Source organism: Ochlerotatus camptorhynchus, unplaced genomic scaffold (genome assembly GCF_037179485.1).
Source record: "Ochlerotatus camptorhynchus isolate MF236.1 unplaced genomic scaffold, CSIRO-AGI_Acam_v1.1 ptg000330l, whole genome shotgun sequence".
In the NCBI taxonomy this organism is placed as follows: domain Eukaryota; kingdom Metazoa; phylum Arthropoda; class Insecta; order Diptera; family Culicidae; genus Ochlerotatus; species Ochlerotatus camptorhynchus.
The window spans coordinates 12871282-12897118 of record NW_027040818.1 but is presented as its reverse complement, the minus strand read 5'-3'; the positions used below and the strand labels follow the sequence as shown (position 1 = coordinate 12897118).

The following is a 25837-nucleotide window of genomic DNA, read 5'->3' as shown; positions in this document are numbered from 1 at the left end:
CACAATTCGGATTTCATCCACACTCGTTCTCCTAAGATATGATACGCAAAACATCGCACGCTCAAACTAAGTTCTAAATAGTGTAGTACAGAAAAACGGGTGTTCAACTTGTGTGTAAAAGCTCCAAAAAAGCAAAAATTAGAAATCGCAAAACGCTTACTACCAGCGAGAATAGCTCCCGTAATTAATCAGTTCAAGCGATTTTGCATTTAAAAATGAACCAAAACCATGCTTTTTGATTGATTTTGAATTTTGTTTCCCCTTTGTGTGGGTAGCTTTTGATATTCGGTTTCCTTTGTCGCGCTAGCTTATCCATCGGGATAACAGTAAAATCTCTCGTCCTCTAGTGTATTGGAGTTGCGTTACTTTTGTTGCTGTTCGGGATAGCTAACATAGCTATTGTATATTCATTTTCATTGTTTCTTTTTATAATGTTGGTAGTTGTATATTCAAAATGTTGAGAAAAAGCTCTAAGCTCTCAGTAAGTTTCAATTCGGTTGGTAATGTTTGTTTTGGTTCCCTTCGGGTTGATGGCCATGTTTGATAGAGGCGATTGTTTAATCAATTCAAAAGATTCGAATGCATTTTGTCAAAATATCAAGTGACTGGTACTTTTTGAGATTCATTCACGACGAACACAACTATTTTCCATATTGAATCACAATTGTGTACAAATGAAGGTAATTCCATTCCGCGCCTATCGCATCACTTAAGAGACCCCAAAAAGTAATACGAATATGTAGCCAAGTTTGTTTGACTTAGCGAAAGAATATTTTTTTTTACAATATTCACCTATTACTCAGCATTCAGCATATGTCTGCTCGGTATGATTTAGCGACGCATTTGGGGTGTCGAAATTAAGAAATGAACCTATCCGACTCTATCAAAACTGCTCACCACCCCGAAGCCATCTGATCGAAGTTCCTTTCATACCAACATCAACTATTAATAGTAGCAGCGGCAACTAACGAGCAAAATCTCTCCCAATTAGGTTTCCTGATAAATTCAATCAAACTTACCTTTCCTATATCCGTGCTATTTACACACACACACCTTTTCTCCGGCAGCAGTCAGCCAATCCTATCACAAATTTCGCACGCATCTCTCGCTCTCGCTCTCGCTCTCTCTCTCTCTCTCTCTCTCTCTCTCTCTCTCTCTCTCTCTCTCTCTCTCCCTCTCTACTTGGCCGCAATGGTCGCGGTGCTGTTTTCGATAATCTCACCCGTTCCATTGTTTCCCTCCATGTGGTGATGGTGGTGCATTAGACTTTCGTCCACCAGCAGGTTCAGCTTGTTGTTTTCCGCCGTCGTTTGCTGCTGCGAGGCCACCGGTGCCACCTGCTTCGTCGGCGTCGACGGTTGTTCCTTCTTGCTGTCCGACGACTTGTTCCGTCGGAAAAAGTTCAGTCCACTCTTTTTGCTACTCGTCTTGACGGGAGTATCCGGTGCCGTCGATTCGCCCGTGCCATCCTTGTCCTTGTCCTTATCGTTGTGATGGTGATGGTGGTGGGATGAAGACTTATCACTGTTCGACGACGACGACGACGACTTGGAAGATCGGAACATCGGGAAAAAGTTATGGCTGGAGGAATTCTTCGACTCCTTCTGGGGAGTCGGCGGCGTGGCTGCCGTTGGACTGACCGTCGCCGTTTGCTGCTGTTGCGTTGGCGAAGTGGGTGATGTTTGTTGCTTGGAAGCTACTGGCACTGGGTTGGAATCGTTATTGGCTGATGATGATGATGATGATGGTGAGGTCGCTGCGGTATTCTCTGTGGCAGGAGACGGTGGTGCGCCACCCCCACCTCCGGTTGGCAGTGTGAGACCGTTAGATTTGGTCGAGACTCCTCCGCTGGCTGCAGGAGAGAGCTTCAGACTGTCGGTTTCTTTGATCAAATCGTCAACGCTGTTGTTGTTGCTGCTGTTGCTGTTGCTGTTCAGTTGTTCACTGTTGCTGCTGCTGGCACTATCGGGGACATCGATTGGATGTTGTTTCTCTGAGTTCGGTTCAATACTGTTGTTTGTAATTGCACTTTGTTGATGCTTTTGCGGCTGCGGTTTGCTGCTAGGGTTATTATAGTAGTCATGGGTCAGTGGTTGATGGGCAGGTCGGGTTGAGTAGGGGTCACCCGACGACTGTCGGCCGTGTTGATGAAGATGCTGCGTTTGTTGTTCGTATGAATGATGGTCGTACTGGTTTGGACCGAGCCGGAGCTGGAAATCTTCCTGTTGCTGGTAGTGAAGGTGCTGCTGCTGTTGAGGTTGGTGTCTTTGCTGTTGTTGAGATTGCTCGTATGACGGGGCCGTTTCGGGCCCAAATTCAGTGTAGACGACTAGATTTTCCGGTGGACCGCTGTCGACACGTCCTTTATCGCGGCAAGCCTGCACCGCGCTCCAGACGTCCTTCAGCTCACCGGAGAGATCACGATCCTTAAGAATTTCCGGTTTTCTGTAGAAGAAATGGATGCATTGAGTTGCGGACTTATGGGGACATTCTATGTTTTAGGATAGCTTACCGCGATAAATGCAGGGTGGGGTTCATAGCCTCCACGAATTCACACATGAGATCAACCAGGTTCATCCGTTCCTGAAACGAAGGAAAAATGCAACGTACAGAAGGCTGTTTTTAATATTTCAACCCTGTCCATGGTTCATAAGGAATTAGTGCACAGAAGACACAAACACGATTGACCGTAAAACCGTTGTTTTATAAGCGTTATTGGGTCGCCCCGTTTGGCATAATACTTGGAAAAATTATATTTGAATCTGCTAAACGGTCAGTGGACTGTAACAACATTTTTTTTTAATTATAGCAAAAACAAATACCTATGAATGTGAATCGTACCTGAATATTGATAGGTTTACCTAGACATTTCTTTTGTTTTTTTTTAAAGAGTTTCGACACTGATGAAGCCTGCAAGTAGTAGGCGAAATTCGCATCTGTCAATGGCCACTGAATTTAAGAAATTTTATTCCCTTATTATCTCGGGTGCCCAGCATATTTCTCCCGGTTTCATATAGGCATTTAAAACCGAAATAAGTTCGTTGTGTTCCGGTAGGCAAGTAGAATGCAATGAACGTAATTGGTTTTGAACGGAAAAAGTGGGTTTGAATTTTCAAAAATTAATAACTCGCGCCAAAGGGTAAGTCACTCAGCACATTGTGCCGACATTAGATTTGGCACAGCTTGGGCACATTCATCGGCACATCTCGTAGGCATTTGATTGTTGAAATTTTGATTGAAAATGGGAGTACTGCTGGACAACCGTCATTGAAGTTGATCACAACATTACGTGCTGTTTGACTGTATATTCATGAACATCCTCTAATTGAATATACTAGAGGAACTCAGACCATCAGTGTACTTCTCGGTTGACTTTTAGATCTAAATATGAAATGTAGGTTCTAGAGTGGGCTCAAGAGAAAGAGGTAGTTAATCAGACCCCATTAGTACCCTTAATTCAAATAATGCTGCAACTCACATAAAACAAACTACCGAAGTCTATTCATCATCCTCTATAATACTGCTCATGAAAGCATAACTATCCCATATGCATAGGAAATCAAGCAAAGATAGGACAATTCTAAATAGAGCTGGAATTAGGGCGTAACAGCTTTTGTAAACAATGACTTCTCTCGATGATTTCTAGAAAGCCAAGGCTCGCCCACTCAAATCAACTTCACCACCGGGTAGCGGAAGACTTCGCATTCCCGTTGGTTATGTTGGTTGGCGTGTGCGTGCCTTGAGTTTCGAGAAATCATCGAGAGAAGTAATTGTTTACAAAAGCTGTTACGCCCTAATTCCAGCTCTATCAAGAATTATTCTTTTATAAGCAGTATAGTCGATCTCCAACAATGTTCCCCACCGGTTCCAACTATAGTCGCTATATTCATAGTCTGGCGGATAGAATTTCGGTCTATCAAAAAGCGGAACCAATTCAATATATTGTAGACCAACAATTGAAAAGGTACTATCAACTTTTATAAAAAACGTTGATTATTATTTCCTCGCCAATGGAAGGTAAATTACCAGCATCATCGGATAGAGGAAACTTTCCACAACCAAAAGATAGTGTAAGTTTGTGTAGGCGAGCCTTGAGTCACGAGAAAACGGGTTACGAAATTTGGTTCGCCATAGCTGATGTGCACTTTTCTGTTGTTGGTCGTGATTTGCTCGATTGGTTCCGCTATATGACAGCTCAATTGGTTCCCGAGATTCTATCCGCCAGACTATGAATATAGCGACTATAGTTCCAACTCGTTCCGGCCGATGATAGACCGTTGCTTTTCACATCACGAAAGGCTAGGTTTCTGTTCTGCATTGAGGGCATTATAAAACCCTAAAACACAGGACTTTTATTCTCCTATAAACACAAAAAACCCAATTTCGCACACCCGCCACTTCCCGCGTCATCCTCAATCCGATTTATTCTTTGCGATTTCAAACCAAAACATTCAAGGTTGCGAACCGAAGTCCGCAAAGGCAAACCAACATAATGAACAGGTAGGGAAAATTCTCCTCTACACGATTGTGGTTTCGGTTTGCGAAAGAAGGTTTCGGTTCGCGAGAAAATGGCCTTACAAGGTTTGTTTACAAAATGGAGTTAAGGCCATTTCAATTGTTGGTCTAGAAATGGGGTTGCCGGGATGGGTATTTTACAAACAATCACAGCTTGCTCTATGACTACACTCCAACAAATATGCACGTCCGATCTACGTGAAAACATAGGTAGCTTACTAGTCCATACTACTTTTCACTTAACATTTACGTTAATACCATGTAGCCAAAAATATTCCCATTTAGCGGTCAACGTGAACAGTAAGGTAAATATAACGTGATTTCCACTTAAGTTAGAAGCGGTTATAACGTAATGTTTACGTGATTTTGAAATGTTATTTACTGGAAAGTACTGTTCATCTTACGTTTACGTTCCGTGGTTTCGACTATAATTACAAAATGGATTTGCACGTAATGTTGACGTGATTATTTTGAAGTGATCTTTACCGGATCTAACTAATGCTGTTGTCCATTTTGTCCAAGAAAAGAATTTTTAAAAATTGTTAGCATTTTTTTATTAATATGTCATTGAAACGTTAATACTAACCATTTCGCTCCAACACTTTATTGATCATGACAATTCAGATCTCGATTCAGATGCAATATCCGTTTGCACTGTTTACTAACGAGTCAGGCTAAATAGATCTTTGGAAAATGCCCGTAAATTGTATCTTGTAATCTCTGAAATCGAAATAAATTTAAAGAGCAGTGTATGACTGATTTCAAATAAAGCGAAATAATATAAATAAAATACCTTCCAACAGTTGCAGTAGGCACTAATAAAATCGATTCCGCCATATTGAATCACTTTTTTATACATGTAAATCACGTAAACTCATTTTACGTAAGCACACCACAATCACACAACCGCACATAGAAGTTGAAATGTTGCCACATTCAGCTCCAGTGAACATGACATGATATATTTATCAATTTTACTACCATCATGTAAACATGAAAGTTGAAGCATTCGAATGAGCTACGTGATTTTTCACGTAGATTGGACGTGTATATGTTGTAGAGTGTACATGACTCCCTTAGCATCAACGAACATGGAAATCACGTAAATTTTATCAAAATTAAGTTTTACATTGAGCCACGTGGAAATTATCGAAGTGGGGTGTTAAAGAGGTTACGTGATTTTTCACGTAGCATTAACGTGAAGATTTTTTAGAGTGTAGTACAATTAGCACACTTGCGGTACACTGATAAAAAAGATGACCCAAGATTGACTCGCGCGTAGTACAACCAACAATCAATACGAAACTAACGATTTTAAATTGGCTCACCACTTTAGTAGCCTATTGGTCCCAAGCAAACGATTAACGTACCCTATTCTAGTTGAAATTCTATTACTACACTATGTTTGTTTTGATTCGCTATGAAAGTTTGACAGATAACATCAGGGGTGTGTGGATTCATGCAGAACATGCAGGGGTGAGTGAAATAGCTTGGGACTGCTTGGGACCGTTGTTCTGGTACTGAGTGAGCCAAAAATAATAATGATTTTCTTCGGGACCCAGTGGTCTTAGAGTTACCTCTATGGTACAACAGTGTGAATTTTCCATTGTCATTTTGCTGTCGAGCTACCAATCGATCTAAGACCAACGGGTATTCCTCAAAAAACCTGTTTTGAACTAAACAATCTAAACTTTGATTTCAGTAAACCCCCAACAAATGCGGATAATAGGGAAAATGTAAATGGAAACCACGTAAACGGTATCTACACTACGTGGGATTTGACTTAATTGGTTACACCATGGAATATCTCGAGATCCTGACCAGATAGAAAGTTGTTCAGGAGATCAAAGCCTACTATTTGGTGCAAAATAGTTCAGAATTTTATTACTACCGCGACACTTGTATACATGCAAAAATTCTCGCATATAAAATATCTCTAGATCCTGACCAGATAGAAGAACTGGAGAGTTATAAGAACCGGTGGAAACTAACGATTTAAAATTGGCTCACTACTTGACTAGCCTATTGGTCCCAAGCAAATCGATTAACGTACCTCATTCTAGTCGAAATTCTAGTACTACACTATGTTTGTTTTGATTCGCCATGCAATTTTGACAGATAAAATGAGGGGTTCGTGGATTTTCTTATGTTTCGAGGGGTGCATCGATTAGCTTGGGACCGGAGATAGTACCAGAGCTGAGCCAAAAAGTTGAGCACGTTTCTTCGGGACCTCTATGTACGAACTTTGCGGCTGTATTGCATATTTTACAGCTGTCGCGTACACCGCATATGTTTGTTGTAAGTGTGTGGGTGAAAAATAGCAGACAACAGAAAAATGCTGGCTTAGCAGCCCCTAGAGAAATTTCCAATCGAACCTTCGAGTTGGTACTGAACTAGCGACGATTGCCGGTGGCGCAGATGTCAACGCGGGGATCTTCGAAGATGAATAATGTACGTGGTTTCACGTGGTTGACATTGGCGGATTTGGACAACGCTCTGCCGGAGATCAGTTAAACGATGTCTCCCTTCCGAATTCTCCCCCGAACCAGGAACCTTGACGTTGAAGTGTGTGGTCTAGAGAGCGCGATTTAATTCCTTGGTTGCGGTGTGCTGAGCAAAGCTATCTATCGCTTGAAGCAATGCACTGCAAACTTCAAGCTGGCTTTCTACGAACTTTACACGTACAATAAGTTGACCGCACGTAACTTTTAACCTAAAGTTTGAACACTACAGCCACGAAAACTTACCGTGACACTAAGTACACTTAAGTACACTCGCACTCCCGCCTCTTCCACGGTTCAAGTCAAAGTGCCCGAGCAGAACTTCCAGAATCCTCAGATAGGTGTGAATTCAACCACAGACAAACAGACGTAACACTTTATTGTGTATCTTCGTTCACGAATTTAACGGTTGATTTGAATATTATCAGTTCCGCGAACTACTCGTCGCAGCGCTGGCATCGCATCATTTTGACGTTTCTATACATTCTATAGAACTTTTATGCAATATTGTTTGCTAGTTAGCGAGCAAGCTTGTTTTCCGCGAGAAACCTGAGAGACCGAAGTACGTCCAATTACCGAAGCAATTCAACGACCCTTCAAACGACAATTCTCATCATCTTTCTCTGAAAACCATTCAATGCTACATCTTTTACCTTATCTTGCACACTTTTAAAAAAAAAACCGATTTTAAGCCAAATTTGATTTAAAAAAAGAGAAGAATATAGGTAGTTAGTGAAAAATAGAAACATGCAGTGACAAAAGCAGTGGCGTCGCCCTAACCTCAATCTACCTGTTCAATAACTTCTAAAACGTAAACAAACAAAACAATAATGGTTTCAATGGATACAAATCAGTGAAACTAGAAGACCCTTTGTCTTTTGAAACTGATTTGAATGTAAACATGACCCTAAATAACGTTTTCAAAGCTAAAAAGGTAAAAAGTGAGGTTACGCGACGCCACTGGACAAAAGAAAGAAGCAAAAAAAAGGTCCGCCTTGAGTGATTCGGTTGACCTTGAATTTAAACTCCAAAATCTACGTCGCACCTTCAGTTCCATTGTTTGGTGTCCGTTTCATTGCCTCCCGGGAGCCAGATTCTCCGAGTTCGGATCCCTAATAAAATTGTTATGGTTATTTAGCTTAACGACGTGTTCGGGGTATCATCCAAACCATTTGTGGAAAAGTTCCACTATTTATTTTATTGTTCGGTTATGGTATTTGTTTATTAGGGATGCCACACTTTCGGCGTGTAGTTCTATTGAGGGATTCGTCACCGTGGACGAGTTTTAACCCGGTCCGGTTGGTGAATTCCAGGGCAAGTGCTGATAATGTGTCCGTCGCAAGTTTTGGTGGCAGACGTTGCCGTGAATCAGCAAGTATAAATCCGCTTGCAAAAGTGTTCAGCTGCTGGTCCCTTGCCGGTGTCGGAGATTGCGACTAATCTGAAAAATGCCTAGCTGGATACGCCCAAGACTGGACGGGGTGTACCTGGTGGCCGCGAACGGTTCCTGTGGAAAGCACTAGACGCGAACATCCTCCCAGGCATGGCAGTGCAAGAAAATTTGTGTTCGGAACTACGGAACCCATGGATTGGAGGATCAAATTAACATGGTGAGACCAGGGCAAATACTTTTTACAATAAAAAAAAGCATAAACTAAATACGTGCCAGGATTCAAAAGAACATTTTGAAGCTGGAAGTGTGTGTGTAATACTAATATCCAATTGATAGAGGTAATACATACATGCGGGGCTTATTGTAAGTGAAAGTAACCTCGGAATGGGCGTGACTCTCCAGACATTCTGAAATGGGTTGCTGGATCTGCAATAGAGCTATCACTTTCTAACTCCCGGACTAAAGCTGTCTACAATGACCATAAATGCGACATTGTAGAGAGAGTTCTTCCATAATAACACTGCCGGCCAGTGGGGGTTAGAGGGAATACACACACACTATCTTGTTCAAATCTATTTTCGGTTACTCTTTTATAAGAGAGAACGGTTTGGATTCGAACCCGGGACTAGAACGAACAGGTAGCGTACACCGAAAATAGTTTTCATGTAGATTCCATTGGAATCGCAAATGATTTTCATCCATAAACAAAATTAATGGAATTCATCTGAATTTCACATAACATTTATGCGATCACGTTAATTTTATATAATTTTTCATATGAATTTCATCGGCCTCATAATATTCATGTGATTTTGTGGTGAGATTTTTAGCTATGTGATCACATGATAGCTGTATAAAATTCACATGGTTTTCATCCATTAGATATGTGATAAATTTTTTGAGTGTATTCGGGTCAAATGGAACACTGAGGCAAATAGGCTTAAGAATTTCATAAGACTCGACTTATGAACGACAAATATGAATTTCATAAACGCGACTTATGAAAGATTTTCGTCTAACATAAGGTAGCTCTTATACGTCAAGCGTTGAAAGACGAGTAGTCAACACACGAGCTCCGTAATCTCAATGTCTATGGTTTGGTTCCAGCCTGCTCCGATTTTTTTTGTCAACATTATTTTTCATAAAGCAAATCAATGAATTTTTTTTTTGTAGTGATCCAGTGGCAGCAACTTGCTAAAACTCTACACTGGACCCCTTTTATTGATAAATTTTGCTTCTATGAGCCTCTATTTTAAATCAACACACAGACGTTCCTAGGCTATGGTGCCCGTTTGGTCACTGTTGTTTTTGTGCTGATCCAAATAGTTTTGATAATATAATTGCGCATTCTTGTTTTTTTAAAAGGTTGATTTTCGTCCCAGTCTTGTCTTCTGTCATCACTTATTTTGTCATTTTGTCTTGTGTATTAACCCCCACTTGTCTTGTTTATTGTGTCAACTTGTGTCTATTGTCCTTCTTCATCTGTTACTCTGTCATGACTAATTTCATTGATATATAAAAATAGTAATATCAATTACAGGATAATATGGTTATTTCTCGATTACTTTTTCAAAGGGAAGCACCAGCTCCTGCAAAAAATGCATCCGATCGTCGATCCGGCGCAACCGGCATTTCGCACACGCTTATCAACACCACCAGCAGATAGAGGAAAATTTCCCCTACACGCTAACTTGAAAGTACCCATTAATGGTTGAAAAAGACACATTTTGAAGAAAAGTGGCTTAACTCATTAAATGAGTAAATTTTTTACCCATTAATGAGTATCTGTTACCCATTAATGAGTAATTGTTAATCATTAATGGGTAACAGATACTCATTAATGGGTAAAATTGTTTAATCATTAATGAGTTAAGCCACTTTTCTTCAAAATGGGTCTTTTTTTACTCATTAATGAGTACTTTCAAGTTAGCGTGTATCTGATGATAGTGCCAGCACGCGCGGGCGAGCCACCAGTTACGCCAAATCGACGACGAAACGCACCGCCTACAAAAGCCGATACGCTCCCTTGAAAAAGTTATCGAGATTTCCACTAATTAATGAATTATTGACAATTACCTCTCATGATCCTTGGCTCTGATTTTAACTTACCACTTTTTGATCATTTATCAAATACCTCTCCCAGAATATATAACTCCCCGATGCTTTGTTGGTTTCTGGTCTCATTTGGATTGGTCCTGAATTTGTTTGACATCCTGTTCGAAGTAATTCTTTGAGTTCCAGCTTGTACGTGTCTCACGTCATATGATTCGCCATTCATAAAGATAATGGGTTAAAAGGGAGTAAAACATACATAAAGGTAGATTAGTATTAGTTGTACTTGATCCAAACAATAGAAAGAAGCATAGATGACTTAGTAGAAAAATAAAACTAATAAATAACTAAAAGTGCAATGGAAAGTGTTAGTTCCGGGATCATTTTAGTGTTAGTAGTTATGTTAGTTTTGATCCGTATTCAGCCCTGCTGGCCCCTCAAGCACTATTTGCAGCAATTGTGATAAGATTATATGTTAGATGTATGACTTGTCAATTTTCGCAACGCAATGTCTTTCAATAAATCACTCAATCAATTTAATGTTTGAAAATTTGCTCAAAAGGGCTTTGTTGACACATCATACCTTACCGAAAACTAAAGCACAACAATCCTAATTCTTATTTCAAACCTATCAACATATTTAACACATCTTTCCTAAAATTTCACTTGTTCGTAAGCGCCTGGTTGAAGATATGACTTTCGCTATTGACATTGTCTGTAATTAACAAATACACTCCGCCTCCCTAAGCGGACCCCCCGCGTCCTATCTCTTATGTTAATTAACTTTCTGAATTCTATAATTGAAGTTTATTTAATAAATAACTGAAATCTCTAATCTACCTACATAACCCATGCTTTTAAACTACAATTTAACGTGTTTCAAGTACTTCTGGCTTTTACATATCTTATCTTATATCTTTGTTCGTCCCAGATGACTAAAATGCTTCACTTTGAAGTTAATTTCCAAGCTAATTTTAAATTGTATATTGTATAGGGTAAATGTTCCAACTACGCTCTCGCGCTTCCACTATGTGGCACCACAAAAATACATATGGGTATGTCACAATAGAAGCACACCACAGTGGAAATCGCGAGCCATAGTTCAAACACTTATCCCAAATCAAAATGAAGCACATATAAGATTAGTTACAATACCATGTACAAAAATGATGTTTAAAATTGTTTTCTGAGTAATACTTCAATGAAAACAACAATGAAAGCTTGTCACGCAAATAGAAGGAGCACTGTTGGGCACTTTCTGAAATATTTCAATAGTATAATTCCCTTGCAAACCCAAATAAATCTATCTGCGTAAAAATAAATAAAATAAGAGTGATTTGCGGCAAAACCCGCCAGTATCACACCCAACGTCAGTGCCTATACGTAAGCGTACTACGACGCGGCTCTCAATAAAAGGAGTAACAAGTGTGATACTATCACTGCTAGACTAGATCTTTGGTTCTCTCATGCAGCGGTTTATCAGAGAGGGGAAGCTTAGTAATCCCCATCGCCTGCCCATGTCGCCATTCTATCGCGGCATGAGCCAGCAACGTCGACCATAAACCTACCGTCTCCAACACTTCACTATAAAAGCATGAAATTAAGCCCGCCCACCAACAGCAAGGTGCAAAAACTAGCCAAGGGGAGGGAGTCCCATCTTTGCTTGATTTCCTATCCATATGGGACTGATGTGCGATTATGGGCAGTGTAGCTCTATATAAGTGTACGTACGTTCCTGGGCGGTGAATAAATTTATGAATTTAATGGTAAAAAAACCAAAGTTCATGTAACACAATTAAATGTGGAACATTGTATAATTAGGAATTCTGTACAAATAAATAAATGGAAAAGCGTACTTGTTACAAACTAACACCCTCCCCCATGGACATGGAGGTTGACGGTACTGAAGCAAAGGGTTATGTTTAATTTCTTTATATTTGCAACGATGATGATTTCCTTTAGTGACACATATCACCTTCATAATGCTTCAGTATGCCTCAAACGATTAATTCTTGGTTGTTGATAGAACTTCCTTGATGAAATCGGCTGCTTCATGCAGACTGAGCAATTCTGATTATAGTATCAGATTTGTTCTGTATACAGAGGAACTGGGAGGGCTTATTAGAAACTTCTCACCAATAAAGTAATGATCTTCTAGTAAATTTTGCATATAATTTTATTAATATTTTATTTTATTTAAGCATATAATTTTTGTTACAGTCAATTAGCATAAGCATGCGATACCTGAGATTTAATATTACTTGCTCTTTGACTATATGTTTTTAGTATTACTTCTACGTGAAGTCAACGATTTACATAGTTGAAGATGCTAATTTCAAATAACAGACTGTAGTGGTAATTTTTATACGATAGATGGAGTAGATGAAAGCATAGAGTTGATAGTTCCGTTAGAGCACAGAGAACAGACGTTGAAGCTCGGTCAGAAACTTGTGTAAAATAAGTGGGAACGTCGCCGTTACGTGGTGTTAGCATCTCCTGATTTTCTCTCTAAATTTTCCACTTTCGACCAATTTGGCGCTAGTATCGATACATTTTCTGTTGAAAATTGCCACTTGGCGCTACTAGCACTTAGTGTCTAGTATAATTTGTGCAACGCCAGCGCCATCATGTTGTCAAAGAGGATTTTTAAGTGGGGAAGTGCAGAAGTCAAATAGGAATCCTTACACAAGTTTTTAGAGAAATTTTGTTCCAGCCTCCATGTCTGTTCTCTGTGGTTAGAGTACGGCAGTGTGAAGATTGCATATAGATATTAGGATAGCGAGCTAGAACAACTTTTAAGGAAGGTACAAATCGGTTTTTTCATCTCTCTTTACCAAACTCCCCCTTTGGAGAGGGATGGTGAGGGGTGTCCCCCCCCCCCCGCCACCACTGGCAAAAAGAGATGAAAACCGACCCGCTCAAGTACCAACTGTGTGTTTGAAACAGTTCTACCGATTTTTTACCGCACCGCACGGTAGAACTGTTTCAAACACACAGTTGGTACATGAGCGGGTCGGTTTTCATCTCTTTTTGCCAGTGGTGGCGGGGGGGGGGACACCCCTCACCATCCCTCTCCAAAGGGGGAGTTTGGTAAAGAGAGATGAAAAAACCGATTTGTACCTTCCTTAAAAGTTGTCCTAGCTCGCTTGTCTAATATCTATATACAATCTTCACACTGCCGTACTCTAACGGAACTATCAACTCTATGCTTTCATCTACTCCATCTATCGTATAAAAATTACCACTACAGTCTGTTATTTGAAATTAGCATCTTCAACTAAATTACTTGCTCGTTTTTGCGTAAAATAATCAATATTTATTTTACTTGTAATTACCTTTGAAAGTTTTTTTCATGTTTTTTTTTGTGATCTGAAAATTTTCCTAGTTTGGTTAGAAGTTTCGTAGCTAACGCATGTCCACAGGCCTAATACAAAGATAGGCAGAAAAAGTATATAATGATGAATGGTTGCATGCAGGGTTGCTTCCACTCACTTGCTATAGATGAGTGATTTTCGGAGTTTTGAATTTGTTAGATTTTGTAATGGAGATTTGTGTTGATGGATGGATGCGGGAGGAGATTGGAGGGCGGGTGTTTGACGCATAGAGCCTGTCAATTTCGCTTTCAGAGTGTCGCAGTCAGCGGTTTTATGATTTGTGAGCGCTCGCGATTGGTAGAATCGTGGACAATAATGCAAGTGGATCTGGCGGGTTTTGTGTGTCGGACGCTTGGTTTTTGGCATCTTCTTGTGTCTAACATGTGCAGAGTATCATTATAGCATCTAATGGTTTTGAGATTCCTGGTTGCGTGAAATATATTTGTGAGAATATCTTTTTGAGATTTTAGTAGTCACGTTTTGCTTGTAGTTTATATTTTATTTCTTTCATGTAATCATCGTAAATAATAGTTATTCAATAATAGATAGTTCATCCATATATTCGTACTTTGACGCGAAGCGCTGTGGATTATGAGATGCTCGATGACCCTGGAGAGATCGATTTTGCTTACTGAGCAGAAAATCATGGATTTAACCCCAAGCTCTTCCACAGCACAATAAATCGCCACCATCATTTGTATATTCGATATTGAACATTAACCTCGGAAACTATTTGCATATCAAGCGAAAACGTAGTCCTGTATTGTCACGAAGCGTTATGGTTCTGAGATGCTCGATGACCCTGGAGGGATCGTTTTTGCTTACTGAGCAGAAAATCATGGGTTTAATCCCAAGCTCTCCGTCATGACTCTTAAAATTCATGATCACTAAACAAAATGAATATGTTCTTTCGATAGCCGGCTATCGAGAGATTAAATAAACAATAAATAAACAATACATACTTTTGGTTGCATCGCCAACTTGAATCCTAACCGAATACCCTTCCCAACCCTCCAACTCCGTAGCACTTATGAGGGTGTCGCTAAGTCGGTGGCCTCTCGTTTAGTAAGTACTGCACACTTAGAAATTATCGCCGACTTCGGTGATTTTTACCGAAATCTGAACAGCTGAACTTTTCGGTGAAATTTATGCAATTAAATTCAATTGCTTTTCAGCTACTTTGAAACTAAATCTCCACTAAAATGACAAGATTTGATCATTTAAAAAAGGTTGAACATGTTTTGATATTATTTTCAAATTCAATAGCCTTTAAAATGAAGGTCAAAGTTTTACCGAACGTTCAGCTGTTCTGATTTCGGTAAAAATTAACCGAACACGGGAACAAAATCTTAGTGTGTACATCAATATTTCGTTCCCTATCCCTAGTTATGGTAAAAATGGGCGTGGCCGGGAATAGCGACAGTCATGCTTCTGTTACTGCTTAATACCCCGTTCACATTACAGCGTATATCACGTGATATACGCTGTCTTGCAATGAACACTCATACATCTTGTTTTCATTGGAAATCCTATGTATGAGTGCTCATTGCAAGACAGCCTATATTACGTGATATAGGCTGTAATGTGAACGGGGCATAACCAGCGAATTTCGACTGTGTTTAGTCAACCCCCTGCAATGCGATCCAGTTTTTGAAACTGCCGAAACCATCAGCAGCGCTGGTGATCCATAACATATTTAAGCTCCAACCATGTAACATTAAATGCGATAAGGTGGCAGCAAATGTAATGCATTTAAAACCATTCTTACTTTCCCGCAATGGACAATTAAAAAATGATTTAGTTGTTTTCGAATTGACGAGCACAATTTGCGTGAATCATGCTTTCCTATAACGTTATCTAGAAAACTCCACAACGCGGCGCGGCATGTACCAAGCTTAATCATAGAGGAATAGGAGGAGCTGTCAAATTAGCACCAGAGCGGAACTTGGCTTCACTCGAGTTGTTCGCAGATGACAGGCGTTGCAGTCCTGCGTGTTTAGTATGTCCATGTACTTGGTCACGTGACTTCTTTATTACTGCTTGTAATTATTGGAAATGATTGATTTTCTCTCTTCTCCCATACTGAATTTCAACGTTGCCTACACACTTATAGCGAATTCGTTTATTATCGAAACCGAACTTTTTGTCAGTGCGAACCTCAACCTGAGCTAGGTTTTAAAAACAAACGAACAAACTGACGTTTGTCAGAAAACAAGCAGACCCAATCTTGATACCCGATCCAGGTTGGAACTGAATAATAAACGAATTCGCTATTAGAAATACCTACCCTAATAAAAAATTACCATAAACGAACGATAACCCAAATGATTGAACTATTCCACAAATGGTTTGGATGATACCCAGAACACGTCGTTAAGCAAATTAACCATAACATTTTTATTAGGGTAATCTTACACGTGACGGAATCCATCTTTGACATAAAGGATGAGACGTAAACAAACATGTCATGTAAAATTAAGTGCTGCGAGACTGAAAAGTTCGAAAGTACGTCTATTATGACTCAATTTTATGTCAAAATTGACGCTCGTATATGTCAGTCTCAGAGCACCTAAACAGCGCCATCTCTGAGAACCACTTAATTGATGTGTCACTGGAAACAAAATTAGGGCATTTTATTTTAAATGCACACGGCGAATGAGAACGACTCAAATTTGAGTTTAGTTCACTCATAATCGCCAAAAGTGCAGGAACGCAGCGATGAGTTAAATTTGTCTCATGGTTTCCTGTGGAAAACCTAAAAAATCTGCCGGAAAATGAGGAAATTGACGAAAATTTTATTAAGTCTCGGAGTAGTACCAATAGACTGAGTGAATCCAATCTTTACTTTTCTCAAATTCGGGAATTTTTCCCTGGAAAATCCTGGAAAAACCTGGGAAAACATGAGGCAAATTAACTCATCGCTGAGTTCCTGCACTTTTGGCGATTATGAGTGAACTAAACTCAAATTTGAGTCGTTCTCATTCGCCGTGCAGAAACCGGAGGAAAAACCTCTTCCTCAGAAATAAAATAAGTTTTCAGAATTTTGAATATTTATTGGGTTTCAAGATCGCAACCAATTGTCAAATTATGTTTCATAATTTAGCCTAAGAGAATTTAGCTAATGATTTGAAGTTTAAAGCCGACCGTCTGGGACTTCTAGAACAAAACATGTCAAGGCGGCTTGTGATCAGACTTGGTGAGTTCGTTCAAACAAAGCTATATTAATATTTTTAGATATCAAGTAGAGGTAAAATTTACCGTTATTGTCGTGCAATACACTTTTTCACGGCATTATGCCATACGAGGTACGCCCCCACTAACAGCACAAATATTACGCACAATGCGCAGCACAATTTTATAATATTATTGTTTGAAAAACTCAAATTATAAATCAACGCCAAAATAACAGTGCAATTAGTCGTGATTCCATCAATCCTAATAACCATAACCGAAAACCCAACTTACCGGCGTATCCGGACACTTTCTCCCGGCCTTCTTGAGCACCTCGGGACTGGCCATCACGGCGTACACGAGCGGTGGCATACGGGGACTGCCAGGTGGAATCTGAAAGTAATCAACGTAGAAAGATTAGACATGAAATAATACAAACATGATATCTAATACTGGCTTCGGTGACGAATATTAGTTAAAAAGTCGTGCGGCGCGGCGAAACAGGTTCAAGGGAACTCGGGGACACTCGCGTGCGTACATGTGCTGCCCATGCATGCGGGAGAAGCGCAGCAATAGCAACGTAATTATGTGATATTAAATTGAATTTCACTTTTTATGAGCACATGTGCGAACTAGTTTTCAGTTCCATCTACATTTGCTGCTGCTGCGGAGGAGCATGTGCGCGCGTAACTTTACGGTGGACAAAGGTCGTATTCACTAACGTAAAGCCCCAGCGGAAAAGGTGTACAATTAATGCGCAACGTGCTGCCACTTTTATGGCATATTTCTACTTTTTAAGTTTACTGCCTTTTCTTCGGCTGACTGATGCAGCGTCGTTTCGCGTGAAACTTATCTTGTGGGCATGCACCGCTTCCTCCTTTTGACGTAGAGATTTGAAATCTTAAGTTTTTCGTTATCTACCCGAATTGCATAATCGGCTCACTTGGATAATCAATCTACTAGCGCAGATATTAGCAAATTAGTAAATCGAGTGGCAAGAGATATGATGGTTAAGGAAGTGTTTCGTAAAACTGTAACCGCAAAGCAGCACTGTGTGTGACACTTGAGAGGGGTACACCGGATTTGTCAACAGCCTCCGCGTAATTGGGGGTCATGCAATAATTACGTAACCACTTTTTCAAACCCCTCCCCATTTCGAATATTTGAATGGTGTGTATATGGCTTCTTCATGCTTACGTAAGATAGTTCTGCTCCCCCCCCCCCCCCCTAAGTGCTTACATAGTTATTGAATGACCCCTTGGTAGCGTCGAGCGAAAAGTTGCAAAAATTTGCACGCACTGAAGCGAGTAAACCTTGGCACATGGCACCGCTAGAGCAAAGCTTGAAACGTTTTCGTTTGCAGGATGGTTTTGGGTTTACCGCATTGGCTGAAGGTCATCTGAAAATGTTTACAGGAAATATGGCTAATGACCTGTCAAAAAGATGTTAAATTAAAAGCTAAAGTTAGCCAATCGGGTGTGTTTAAGGTTATATCCACCATCAGTAAAACATTTATGCTTATTTTAATATTCATCATTCATTACTGTCAATCCAGTCTCGCGAAAACTTCAAACATGTATTTTGCAAACGTAACTCAAATATTTTCTCTGCATCATATGTTCACAGTTTTGCGATAGAGGTAACTCTAAGACCAGAAGGTCCCGAAGAAACGTGTTCAACTTTTTGGTTCAGCTCTGGTACTCTCTTCGGTCCCAAGCTAATGGATGCACCCCTCGAAACATAGGAAAATCCACGAACCCGTCATTTTATCTGTCAAGCGCATCAAAACAAACATAGTGTAGTACTAGAATTTCGACTAGAATGGGGTACGCTAATCGATTTGCTTGGGACCAATAGGCTAGTCAAGTAGTGAGCCAATTTAAAATCGTTAGTTTCCACCGGCTGGTTTTGCCATGTGTATTTCGAAAAAAATCTCCAATCTTGGACGAAGTGTCTTCACCGCTACTTTACAAATTTGCGACCGTTCACCAACCGTGGATGTTCAATATTTCAGATATCTGTGAAACTTAGTCTTTACCTAGGGCTTTACAGAAGCTCAGGGACGTTAAAGGTTAAACGCAATGTGTGCGGGAACGAAACGGCGAGGCATGGATTGACGGTTGTCACAAATGATGCCAACATATCTAACCGAAGTCAATTCGATATTAACTAGTTCTGCTTTCGATGCCATTCTCCTTCCGCTATCATTGCGTTCGAGCATTAATGTGAAAGTGACCTAGTGAGTAAATACAAATTTCAAGAATGTCCTGCTGGATTCCAGTCCAGTGCTTGCTTGCAGATTTCGTTTCCGCTCCGTCGTAGTGTGTGGCCGACCCACCTCCACTTCCGTTCACGAATTTCTGTCTCTATCGGTTTCTGATGGCACAAACGATGAAGCTCGGAATTTGAGATCCAATTGTGGGGCCACCAGGCACGAATTATGTACCGCAGGTATCGGTTGATAAACACCTGCAGCTTCTGAGTGTTCTCCGCTGATACACACCATGTTTCACTGGCGTATAACAGCACAGACTTCACGTTCGAGTTAAAAATTCGGATTTTGGTGCGTCGACTAATCTGATTCGCTCTCCATACTTTTCGCAAACTGGCAAAAGCAGCACTCGCCTTCTTAATCCGTGCACCTATGTCGCTTTTGGTGCCGCCGTCCGACGCTATCTGGCTGCCAAGATATTGGAAGCTTTCGACTTTCTCCACTGCCTGCCCAGCTACCGTGAAATTGGAACGGTTTTCCTTGTTGACATCCAACGATTTGGTCTTGTTGACGTTGATGGTTAGACCTGCTTCAGAGGAGCGTTCCACAAGGTCGTCGAGCTTAATCTGCATGTCAGAGCGCCGTTGTGCTAATAACGCAACATCATCAGCCAAATCGAGTCGTTGAGATGCTCCATAGTAATAGGCTGTAATAGGCTGCCACAGCAACCCACAGTTCAGTACACGGTCAACGGTTCCAACCATGATCTCGTCGATTACGATGAGGAACAGTAGCGGTGATAATATACATCCTTGCCTCACACCCGCGATTGCCCGAATCGGGTCAGACAAAGCTCCGTTGTGCAACGCTCTGCTTGAGAAAGCCTCGTACTGCGCTTCGATGAGGTTGACGATCTTATCAGGGACTCCATTGCGTCTCAGAGCGCCTCACAAGTTTTCTAGGTTTAGTCGGCCGAAAACTTTTCCGCAGTCAATGAATACTAAGTACACGAGCTCTCGGAACTCATTGACCTGCTCCAAGATGATGCGGAGCGTGACAACATGGTCCACACAGGATCTTCCAGCACGGAATCCTGCCTGTCGATCTTCTCCTGTATCCGATTGAGGATAACTTTACACAGAACTGAGAACAATACACAGTAACATGATGCCTCGCCAGTTGTCGCATACAGTTGGATCCCCCTTCTCTTGGGGACTTTTACCAAGACGCCCTGCATCCAGTGGGCCGGAAAAGCTTTGAGCATCTCTGCTGATATGCGATCGACCCCCGGGGCTTTGTTGGACTTCATACTTCGGATGACTGCTACTATCTCCTGCAATGCGTCTGTGTTGACGCGAGTAACGCGCCTCACCCTTGGCGGATCATGCCGAGATGTTGATGGTTGGTTGACCGTTGAAACTTCGAGAAGTTGTTCAAAGTGCTCAAACTAACGTTTCAACTGATCAGTGGGGTCGGTGAGCAACTGTCCTGTCGCGTCTTTCATAGGCATCCTTGGGTTCATCCTTGCCCCATTCAGGCGTCGTGAAACATCATAGAGGAGGCGGATATCGCCAGTTGCTGCGGCTTTCTCCCCTTCATCAGCCAGGGAGTCCACCCACGCTCGCTTGTCTCGTATACAGGAGCGTTTAACTTCCCTCTCTAGAGCCGAATACCGCTGACGGGTCTCGTTCTTGGCTCCTTGGGTCCTTGCTCGTTCTATGACGGCTTTTGCTTCTCTCCGCTCCTCGATCTTCCTTCGGTGATCCACTCTTTCCTCTGAGTGCGCATCTTACCCAGGTTGTTCCGCTTGTTTCAATAAAGGCATGCTCGATGCTCGTCCACTGTTCTTCTACGCTGCCACCTTCCGGAATATTAGCTGCGCGAGCCTCGAGTTCATCGACGAATGATCTCTTCACTGCTGGGTCTTCCAGTCGGCGTGTGTTGAATCGCTGCTCGAGTCTCTCCTCCCGCCGTTGAAGCCGCGCAATGCGAAGGCGAATCTCACCGACCAGGAGACGATGGTCAGACGCGATGTCAGCGCTGCGTTTATTCCAAACATCAAGAAGGCTCCGTCTCCATTTTCGGCTGATGCAGATGTGGTCGATTTGGTTCTCTTTATATCCATAACGGGAGACCCATGTGACGATATGCACTGGGTGATGGGGGAAGAGCGCACCCCCGATCACCATGTCGTTGTTGCCACAAAACTCTGCAAGCAGCTCGCCGTTCTCGCTCATATCTCCGAGGCCATGGCGTCCCATAATGCGCTCATAGTCCGAGTTGTCGGAGCCGATCTTCGCATTGAAGTCGCCTGTGTAGATCTGATATCACCTCTTGGAGTCTTATCCACGACAGCATTCAGTTGACTGTAAAAGTTCTCTTTGTCCTGCAATTCGGCAGCATCGGTTGGCGCATAACAATTCTGAATCTGGCAACGATTATTCTCTCATTGATAGGTTCCCACTTGATGAGCGCAGCCAGTTTCGGGCGCTAAGCAGAAAGCCAACTCCACGATGTCGCGGAGCCTTTTCACCTCGCATACCAGAATATAAAAGTACCTGTCTCGAAGGCAGCTTGTGTTCTCCATGTTCGGCCAGCGGACTTCACTAAGTCCCACCCCTGTTGGGCTAGAGTCAGTACATTCCATGTTCCAATTCTTGTCCGTTGTTTAGCGCTAAAAGTCGTTGCCATAAAATCAGCTCGTAATCTTTCACTATAGGTTTCTGTAACAATCTGAAAGTTTCGGAGACAGTAGGTGGTTGGCCTAAGGTCTCCTATCCGCCGTGCTGGAACTGCCATCTTGGGTATAGCTTTCGGTGAGAAGCATTTCGTATTCAGCCGCGATTCAGCGACGATTTTAATCACTGTCCCAAAAAATGATTGTTTTACTTACAAGATAAGTGCACTTATTAATTTATATTGAACTGCACTGATGTTAAATTAACTCAAATAAAATTGCAAAAAATAACTATGTTCTTTACTACACTTCGATATCTCCGTTATTGTTTTTGTTTACCTTATCCATGTACCTATTCCCAAGCTCACACACACTCTCAGCCGATTCCTTTTCGCACGGTCCTTCACTGACGTTTAGGATCAACGTCTCTGGCGCTTCGCAGGTAGGGTATGGCGCAAGGTGTATTGATAGTGCTCGGCGGTGCGCACACCTAGCCATTTGCCAGCCACACCGAAAGCACTGCAGCTGCTAATGATGAGCGACCACACACCACCATACACGGTGATTGAATAAGCACCGTTCGGCGAGACTGGATGAAATACAATTTTGAAATCTGTGTTAGGGAAAGCGTTTTTTGTAGGCAATCGGTGATAATCTTGATCACAATTGCAAAAGTTGGACATTTGTGTTATTTTCAATAGTGACCTATTGAAAATAGGGAGCTGCACCGTCGGGGTAACCTAACTTTTTTGACATCTGGCAGTGGTTTGTTTACATGGACTTAGAAAAAAAAGTTTAAAAAATCTATTAATTTTTTTTTTAGATTCATTGTAGAGGAATATTTTTCAAATGAACATAGTCGGATATCATATCTTTTAATTCTTTTTATTTAAAACCTCAAATTCACTTGAATTGACTAACAAGCAAAGGTAAACAAACCACCACTGGATGTCAAACTGATGAATTCGGGTTCATCGCGTTCATTCGTGACGTCAGCGTGCAGCATCCTATTGATGAAGGCTCGCGCAACACGAGAAAAGGGCCTACCATTGTTGATCGATTCTCTTCATGGATTTTCTCAAGGTTGTCAAAATTTAACTTCTTGTCTGTCAGAAGTAACCACGCTCGGATAGCAGAGTTAATGGATAACTTTCCATCTGTCAATGGTTCAGAGCCTTAATAAGCATTTTCTTCTTGACGCAGAAATCTTCCATACAACACAAGGCGGTGATTGGCAGTCAAGAAGCTGAAAGGGTTTTACACTTCTTTGTCGTGGTATTTACCAGCCAACAACAATTGCACCTTGGAGCTGCACCGACCGAACTGGGAGGAAGTTCGACCAGTTGGACTGAAATGACAGAGTTTGTGATACTAGCTGAGAATAGGGGGTACTTAATATGAAAACGCTAGACAGGATGTTGACAGATTTTAAAGAGGATGTTTCAAATGCAATATGCTTGTGACCGTCGTCTCTAATCATTATTGAAACCATTCAAAATTTGCTCATAACTGACATTTCTATTGCTATGAAAATCCCGAAAAACCTCCTTACTTTACCATCTGATTCTAATCTCCGACAGTCATACTCGTTTTGAGTTACTGACTGGGGCAATCATAATGGCCATGGATTGTTGTTGTTGTTGATTTACTACTAAAACCACAAACCGAGAAACGATCGACGAGTGTGTGTGCCGTACACAGTTTTAAGTATCGCGTTTCATTGTTTTCCAGCACGTTAAACACGACGAACGATGATGAATATGGAGTGCAGCAGAATTAACCAAATCAAAAAGAAAACCGAACGCGAGGCAAAACCTTTTTATGTAAGTTAACCGACCAACAACAAGATAACAAACCACCCCGCATCGGCGAACGATGGGGCAGTCGAATAATTTGTGTATCTACAACGAACAATGTTTACCCAACGCCAGCAGAGCCGTTCGTTTTGCTCATGTTTGCAACAGTTGACGTTCATGGGAGTCTCCCAAGCTAGACAACAAAAGAATGCGCTTAGAAGGTCTTTGTATCTCGAGATGACTTACCTTGCCGACTTTCATCCCACCGTACAGCGGAATCGGTGCGTCCGGGTTGTCCGGATTGGCAATTCGGGTCCAGCTGAGCACGTTGATGAACACCTCCTTGCCGTCGATGGTTTTCTCCTTGATGCACATGTGCGGTTGGGGAGGATTCTTGAAGGTTCTGGACGCTCGGGACCTTCGGTGTGGAAAGTTGTTCTGGATTCCATCGATGGTTAGATCCTGCTGCTGGGCTGATCCTGGTGGAGGTGGCGGTGGTCCTCCTCCTCCTGGGAGATGACCGCCAGGACTACCCGGGCTGGGATAGTGGTTGAAATCGACACTGCCGTTGCTGTTGCTGCTGGTGTAATTGTTGTGCAAGGGGAAATCATGTTTAGGCGAGTTTCGACTGATGGAAGTCGGAAATTCGGATGTATTCATAGCTAGCGCGGGACCGGCCGTTGTTGCTTCCTGAGATCGTATCGGATGAAATTGCGTTTTGAGGAAAAAACTTTCACAACTCGTAGAATTATTCCTAAGTACAATCAATCTTCTTCAGCTTTCATGCGCGCCTCCGGGAGTATAACAATGGGGAGGGAGGGGGCGTAACACTGTTACGACGTATCTTTTTCTCACACTCCACCCAGGAATGTTCCACACCTTTTATCACAACAACACTCTAGTTTCGTCATCAGTTTGCGGAAAAGGCTGCACCACTGGCACTGACGGCACACCAAGGAAAGAATTTGACACACAAAAACTGGATTCGGTCGGCGGCGCGTCTCGTCCAGCCCTGCACTGCTGCGAACCCTTTGTCCAAGATGATTTTTTTTCGCTCGTTTGCTTCCTTCCCCACACAGATTTCAACTAATATGCTCGCAAAAGACGATCTCTTTCTCCTTTCTTCTTTCGAACTCCTCTGTGTGTCTCTGTGTCTGGTAGTGAATGGAGAAAACTCCCAAGCACATCAATTTTCCTCCAGCTCCTTTTCCCTCCCCCGGGGGCACCAAGCTTTGCCGTCGATAAAAGGAATCCGTCTCCGTCTCAAACTATTCACCTTCTTCTTCTTTTGCTGCGTCTTCTTTCGCTGGAAAACACATGCATCACAGAGAGGACGGAAAGTGCATCCGATGTACAACCGTCCCCAAAACCCGAACCGAAAAGATCACACAGAAAAAAATCCACCACGGAATCTATTTTGGTGCCATTGTTTATCCTACTCTTGCACTCTTGAGGACGGGATTGTGGACTGGGGGAGGGGAGCTCCGATTAGGTATTTCGAAACAATTTTTTTTCCCGATTTTCTTGCCTTTCCCGAAGCGGAGCGGCGCAAAACAAACACACACCCGCTCAGCCCGCAGCAGCGACGATGACGACGACACACGGGGAACGATTAGCGATCGGGGAAAACTTGCTAGATGTCGCAAAATCCGTCAATATTTTCTTCCTCGATTTATAACTCTCGCACTGCACGCACAAAACACTGCTCTGCTGGCTGCAAATAGATCTACTGACCGCCGTCGTCGCCTCGAAGGAGCCACGAAATAATGATAAATGGAATGAAAAAACTTCACTTTTTTTTTGCTGCTGCTGCACTAGCAAAGTGCTCGCGCGATGATGGCTGGTGAAAATTTATGTTGGTGTGTTGTCAAATCAAAAAGGCCAGCAGCAGAAGCAGCAGCCAAAGCAGCGATGGTGAAAACAAAATACACACCAATACCAAGCAGGCCGGAGGATGTACCGACACGGGGAAAACTTGCACACCATCGTGGAAGTTGCGTATGTGTGGGTGTGCGACGGAAGACAACATAAACCGGTGGGCTGTCCCTCGGTGTTTATGCGAATTTGAATGTGACGGCCTGATTCTGTCAGCTTGACGATAAGAAACGATAAACTTCGGGCGGAGAAAACGATCAAATCCAGGGGT

The 25837-nt window shown here is 41.9% G+C and overlaps 1 protein-coding gene across 2 annotated transcripts; it reads right to left on the bottom strand.

The window, feature by feature from the left end:
* LOC135708374 (AAC-rich mRNA clone AAC11 protein) lies at window positions 1-25554 on the bottom strand. 2 transcript variants are annotated; one of them, XM_065230456.1, is made up of 5 exons: window positions 23938-25554; window positions 17301-17399; window positions 2513-2583; window positions 1183-2445; window positions 1-1128 (listed from the first exon to the last, which is right to left on the bottom strand). In XM_065230456.1, exons 1-5 carry the CDS (start codon window positions 24349-24351, stop codon window positions 1071-1073), a joined length of 1905 nt encoding a protein of 634 aa, XP_065086528.1. In that variant the 5' UTR covers window positions 24352-25554; the 3' UTR covers window positions 1-1070. The 2 variants fall into 2 exon arrangements, with proteins under 2 accessions (XP_065086528.1, XP_065086530.1); XM_065230458.1 differs by lacking the exon at window positions 1-1128 and having other exon boundaries at window positions 1146-2445.
* Between the last annotated feature and the right edge of the window lie 283 nt (window positions 25555-25837).

Coding starts and splice junctions, on each gene's coding strand:
- LOC135708374 (XM_065230456.1), bottom strand. CDS start 24,351: ATGAATACATCCGAATTTCCGACTTCCATCAGTCGAAACTCGCCTAAA. Junction 17,400..23,937: donor GTGGGATGAAAGTCGGCAAG/GTAAGTCATCTC, acceptor GATTACTTTCAG/ATTCCACCTGGCAGTCCCCG. Junction 2,446..2,512: donor CCCACCCTGCATTTATCGCG/GTAAGCTATCCT, acceptor TTTCTTCTACAG/AAAACCGGAAATTCTTAAGG.